The 6,356-nt window shown below is 47.2% G+C and overlaps 1 protein-coding gene across 1 annotated transcript in view; it reads right to left on the bottom strand.

Annotated features, from left to right (window-relative positions):
* smarca4b (SWI/SNF related BAF chromatin remodeling complex subunit ATPase 4b) overlaps positions 1–4,927 on the bottom strand; it is a 20,921-nt gene extending 15,994 nt beyond the window's left edge. Inside the window, exons 1-9 of the mRNA XM_016494265.1 lie at positions 4,826–4,927; positions 3,625–3,857; positions 3,448–3,550; positions 2,834–3,229; positions 2,204–2,471; positions 1,569–1,695; positions 1,274–1,447; positions 610–783; positions 262–448 (exon numbers count right to left, since the gene is read on the bottom strand). Coding sequence (XP_016349751.1) covers positions 262–448; positions 610–783; positions 1,274–1,447; positions 1,569–1,695; positions 2,204–2,471; positions 2,834–3,229; positions 3,448–3,550; positions 3,625–3,843 — 1,648 coding nt within the window. The 5' untranslated portion in view covers positions 3,844–3,857; positions 4,826–4,927. The remainder of the gene's footprint in view (positions 1–261; positions 449–609; positions 784–1,273; positions 1,448–1,568; positions 1,696–2,203; positions 2,472–2,833; positions 3,230–3,447; positions 3,551–3,624; positions 3,858–4,825) is intronic.
* Positions 4,928–6,356: the final 1,429 nt, after the last annotated feature.

The raw sequence follows: 6,356 nt of genomic DNA, 5'->3' as shown, positions 1-6,356 counted from the left end.
ACACACACATGAGCCATGAGAGAGACACACACACACACACACACAAGAGACATGAGAGACACACACACACAAGAGACATGAGAGAGACACACACACACATACATAAGAGACATGAAACACACACACACACACATTAGAGACATGAAACACGCACACACTCACATAAGATACATGAGAGAGACACACACACACACACACTCACTATCTCTCTCTCACACACACACACATCACACCCTGAGCAAAGTAACCCTACTTCTGAACCCACCTCTCCATCGGGCCCCAGAGCCCCCGTCTGGCCCTCCGCGTTCTCCAGCTTCTTCTTCTTCCTCTTCTTCTTCTTCTTCTCCTTCAGGGCCTGCACAGCTTTATGAGCGCGGACCAGCTCCGTCAGATTAGCCACATACTCATCCGTCTGCTGCAGCAGATACGCCAGACGCTTGTCCTTCTTCTGGTCAATGAGCTTCCGGTAACCCTTGAGTGTATGAGTGAGTGTGTGTGTGTGTGTGAGTGAGTGAGTGAGTGAGTGTCTGAGTGAGTGAGTGAGTGAGTGTGTGAGTGTGTGAGTGAGTGAGTGAGTATGTGTGTGTGTGTGTGTGTGTGTGTGTGTACCATCAGGCGTCTCATTCGCTCTTTCTCGATGCGCTCGTTCTCTTTCTTCTGCTCGCGCTCGGTGTTGGCGTGGTATGTGGCCACAGCTTTGGTCAGTTTCTGGATCTTCGCTGTGATGGACCGATGGTACTCCTTGAAGTCTTTGGCGTGCTGCAGGATGCTGTTGAGATATTCCTGCAGCAGAGCAATGAATCATGGGAATTAACACAGTGACTGAAGTGAGCTACAAACGTCTGAGAGCACTTGTGGAAATGTTTCTTATTTTGCATTCTCCTGTAATTTAATACTAAATATTTCATTACTAATCATATGATCAGCATCACAATAAGAGTGACCAACTGAACTGCAGAAGGAAGATGCATGAGAGAATCAGTCAGCATCTAAACCTGATCATCATGTTCTCCAGCAGGACCTGAGAAGATCCACGGAGCATCTTCAGCTTCACTGGAAGAACAACATGATCACTGATCTTCTGATTGGTTGCTTAGAAATAGAGCTCAATCTGAAATATCTGTTTCTTTTACATTATAACTTTTCCTTTAAAATCATAAAATGAGCTGTTTATTTGCTAGTTTAAATTAGATTTTAAATCCCAGATATCCAGTGTGCTCTCAGGCGTTTGGAGGAATCAGAGAGCTGCTGTGAGTGTGCTAGAGCCGCTTGCCTGGTGTTTCTGCCTGCGTTTGCGTTCCTGTTCGATCTTCTGCTGTTTCTCTAGTTTCTCTGTGATTCGTGCTTCACGTAACGACTGTCTCTTGTTGCGCTTGTAGCCCTTTGAGTCCAGTGAGGTTTCTAAGGCCGTGTCGCGTCTCATGCAAACCACCACCTCCTGACGCAGCTGTGAAGGCAAACAGACGAACATCAGAGCGCTTTAGCAGAGGATGTTCAACAGATGCACTGATGCAGTGGAATATGTCAGTAGATTGATGTGGATCACAGCGTCAGTCCGGGTTCATCACCTGTCTCTGGAAGTTGAGCAGTCGGAGCGCTTTGAGCTCAATTGTGGCTTTGGTGCGCAGATCTCCAGGCAGAGACCCTGGAAGATTCTCCAGCTCCTGAATACGGTGAGTGATACGAGCTTCCAGCCTGCAGAGACACAAAGCATCAGAAGTCCAGGAACCACTCGGCAGTGAAACTGAGCCGGTGCAGTCCGCACGAACGAGCCGATTTGTGCCTGAAAAACTCACCAACTATCACCAACAATCCTGAATACGTGCAGTCAGCCTTTCCAGTTAAAAGGTACATATTTAAACACTATCACAGTGATTTGAAATCTATGTACCTGTATTAACTCTTTCTCCACCAGTGTTTTTGATCGGCAGATTCTGGACTCATTCAGGAGATGCGTAATAGCGCCCCCTGGTGTATAACAGCAAGAACACGGAAACCAGGAAAATTCCGTGTTTGGTGGGGAAAGAGTTAAGAACAGATAACCGAGTAAATCACTTCAGTGCAGGTTCACTAGAAGCCTGAAAAAGCGTCATCTCTTTTGGTTTAGAGGAGGTTGGTTTAACGAGCAGCGGTGGCAGTGTTCTCTGAGAGCGATCGTTTGTTCTCCGCCTGCGGTTCTGTCAGGGTCAGGGCTAGGACTCACCTGTACTCTCTCTCCTGCATGATCTCCACCGGGTCCAGACCGCAGGGCTTCTGAACCGGCGTGATGCGGTTCTGCTTCTGGTGCAGCGGCACCATGGTGGCGGGCTGAGATGAGTGGCCCAGGTGTGCTGGAGACTGGGTCTGCGGTGGCATGGCCGGAGAAGCGGCCGGTGGCACAGACGGGGGTGCAGGAGAGGGGCGTCCGGTGGGCTGCAGCGGCATCAGCTTCTGAGGAGTGTTCGAGGGGGTCGCCGCATTGACCAGAGGACCTGCCACACAGACACACATCATCACAGGCTGCTTTACCAGAGTTAATGCTGCTCAATGTGAAAGCCCGCAGGTGATGGAGATTTACCGCTGATTACAGAACCGTCTTTACTGACAAGATGCGCATTAAATATCGCATGCAATTTATCGTGCAGCCCTACCACAGACGAGTGCAGCGAAGCTGAATGTTCAACACACTTCCACTCCATCAGGACTGAGCATCATTCAGAAGAGAACCAAGAAATACACTTCAGTCTGAATTAGGAGCGAGGTTACGCACACAACGCATAACTATCAACTATCAGAACAACCATGAACAGCTCAGATACATGTGTGGTAGATTAAGTGTGTCAGATGTGCTCACCATGTCCTCGGCTGAAGCCGGCGCTCACTCCGCCGGGGGGCAGGCTGGTCAGAGATGGTCCCTGGGGCATCCCTGGCATGGGCCGCTTGCCCTGCACCGCCATCTGCAGGTGATCTGGGAGCGGCTGCCCACGCGCCAGCATCTTATACGCCATGATCTGCGCCCGCAGCTGGTGCAGCTGGCTCTGGTTGAAGGGCGTCGGAGCGGAGGAGCCGCTGGGGCCCGGGGCCGCGCTTTGGCTTCCCAGACGGTTCTGCTGCGGGAGGCACTGGCTGTCCACACCGTCCAGCGAGGCAGAGCTAGAGCCGGAGGTGGACAGGAGAGGACCTGATGGAGGCCCGCTGGCGGACACGGGACTGGACACGTGCTCTGAAGAGCCCAGCGGAGACGGGTATCCTGCAGGAGGAGACAGAAGAGACACATGTCAGTCTAACAATAAAACATCGTCCTGTTTGTAACGGAACAGACAGCAGCGCTTCTCAAATGCTGAGTCTCATGTAGCAAAGTAAAGCAACGCTGAATGCACAAATTAAAATGCAACTAGGGAGCCGAAAACGGACATGCGTCAGACTCTACTAGTTAAACGGCCGTTTGTCTGCTGCTGGTGAAGTTACCTTGCGAGTGCTGGTCCATCGGGCTCCCTGGACGGGTCATCCTCATCGGAACCACCTTCATCTGAGTGAAGCGAGCGTCTTCTGAAAGGTTCTCCTCCACCGGCTTTAGGACAAAGAAAGACATCAATAGAGATATGACCTCTGCTATTTGGCATTTAGATTGATTTATATTTCCACCTTGTGCATCTGGTGCAGACTCTCCTGGCTGTATCCCGCAGGCGCTTGCGGAGGAAAGGAGAGTCCTGTAGAAGTGGCTGGTCCGGGACTGGGGCCCATCATGCTGTGTGAGGATCCAGGGGACAGTCCAGACCCCAGGATGGCCCCTGGAGACGGGCCCGGACCAGGCGAGGGCCCCGGGCAGGGCGTGCCTCCTAACGGGGGCTCCGGGGTGGACATGCCACCAACTCAGCCTGCATTCAAGGTTTAGGACAGAACGTTTGTGCCCATTAAAATCTGACTTTGTGAACTATACCATAACAATGTTTTATCATAATGTCTGCTCTCTGTTTCTATCGAAGCACACTTTATTTACATGATGTCCAAAGCAGTGCTGCAGTTTTGAATCTACAGGTGCATCTCAATAAATTAGAATGTCGTGGAAAAGTTCCAATTAAAAGAACCAAAGACTTAAACTACTTCAGTCTGTGTGCATTGAATTTATTTAATACACAAGTTTCACAATTTGAGTTCAATTACTGAAATAAATGAACTTTTCCACGACATTCTAATTTATTCAGATGCACCTGTAAATGTCTCCCTCTGGGATCAGTGATGCTTCATAACAGGATCAGCTGAAGAAGTGAATTACAGACTCATTCAAATAATATCAGCGACTGGCAAAAATCACACCTTAATAGCAGTCCCTGCATCTTTCACCAGTTGATTTCTTTTTTTTTTCAGTATCATTTTATAGATTTTTGAATGTAATATTTTAGAGTTGATATCTATTTTACTCATGAAAAATTCCCATCTTGAGATTGTGTTGAGTTTCCATGACTTTTCCGGGCCTCAGAACCACCATTTCTAATGTCTGTGTATTGTCCAGGTGTTCTGTGATGCATGATGATGCTGATAATGATTCTGCAGGACCACCAGAGCAGGTCCACTCATTCCTGCCGCTGGAAGCATCAAGCAGCGGCTCGTTAAGGGAAATAAGCCATGCATGAACATTTGACAGGAAAATTAAATGTCGTCCAGCTCGAGCCGCTGCAGCGATCCTCCGCCGATGATCTGCGCCTCCGCCGCCTCGAGCTCGCGTCACACCGATACAGCGCGACGGAATCATGGCGTGCGACGCGGCCAGACAGGCTGATGTGCTCGTGTTCACACTACAGAGATGAATACGATAATAATTCCTTGTGTATTTCATTAGACTTACCCTCGATATAATGAGTGAGGCGGACGCGCTGGAGCTGATGACGGAGCCCACGGTGCGGTTAATTACCGAGCAGCGCCGCCGCATCCGCTCCGTTCGTTCATTCGGTCGATGCTCATGTACGGAGCGCCGCTGCGGACACAGAGATCGAGAGAAAGCGAAAGAGATTACATTTCTAAGTTATAAAAAGATATGTTTAATATTATACAAATTATATTTTGTCTTTTGATGTTTTTCTTTAGGTATGTAGGGCAGAGTTGTAACAACTTATGTTCATTTCTGACCAGTTTCTGTTTACCAGTACCAACAAAATGAATATCAAAAACCTATAGCTGTATCTAACATATATAATCATGCTCTTAATCATGTTCATAGAGACAGATATACATCATCCATCCATCAGGTCATTTACAAACATGTGTACTGTACGGTGGTGGTGATGCTGGAGCTGCAGGCAGGGGAACTGCAGGTTAAAACTATCCAGCTTGTGTTGTTTTCAGCCCAGCTGATGGGTAAATATAGGGCTGAACTAACCTAACCCATGGAGTTATGCTGCCCATCACACAGAGTCAGACGGATGATGACTGCTCTAACTTGAATAAGACAAGAAAACTGTACTCGTTTTACTCAATGTTGTTCATTTTTTTCTTTCAGGATTTTCTTTGTATGCAGCAAAACTGAAAATCCGTTGCTGATAAAAATGTACAATTATTTTTCATGCTGATAAAAAACTGAACCAGAGAAAGAGAGACAGAGTGTGTTTGTCATCAACACATGCTGTGAACGGCCTGAGAGACACAAAGAGCTTTATACGCTGTGAAGAACAATATTCACACTGGCATCAATCAGAATCTGGCTGTCGATATAGAGATCCTTCATGAGAGGACTGGATCCGCTGAACGGCACAAACACTGCACTGAAGAACTGAAACACATGCAGAAAATGACAAACACGCCGTAATAAAACTGAAGAACATTATCAATAGCATTCTCGATTTACTGCAATGGACATAATAAAGGGACACTCTTGAATTTCTTCTCCCAAAAAACTCACAATCTTGTGAAGCTGAAGAATTTAGTGTTTTGAAGGTCATTGTGTTATGAAGTGTTTTTGTGTGATGGAAGTTTGTCATGTTATGGTAGAATAAGATGATTTTGAGACACGTACGAATGGTTGCAGTGTGATTTAGGACAGGGATGAACTGATGTGTGAGAGTTTAAAAGAAGTGAACTCAATCAAGAATCATGGAATCAATTAGTGTAAATCATGAGGACAAACATTTTTAACACAAAAGATACAAACCTATAATTCACTACATCTCAAAATCTGCCAAACTGCTGCTTCACTTTGTGTTTTGAACAGTCGTGTGTGTGTATGTGTGTGCATTGAGTGTGCGTGTGTGTGTGAGTGCGTGTGTGTGTGTGTGTGTGTGCGTGTGAGTGTGTGTGTGAGCGTGAGTGTGTGTGTGTCTCATCAAGCACACAGTAGGGGAACTGATATTATTAGCATGTGTGAAACCCAACAGATATAAAAA

Source organism: Sinocyclocheilus anshuiensis, unplaced genomic scaffold (genome assembly GCF_001515605.1).
Source record: "Sinocyclocheilus anshuiensis isolate Anshui unplaced genomic scaffold, SAMN03320099.WGS_v1.1 scaffold2668, whole genome shotgun sequence".
Lineage (NCBI taxonomy): Eukaryota > Metazoa > Chordata > Actinopteri > Cypriniformes > Cyprinidae > Sinocyclocheilus > Sinocyclocheilus anshuiensis.
This window is presented reverse-complemented; position numbering and strand designations above follow the sequence as displayed.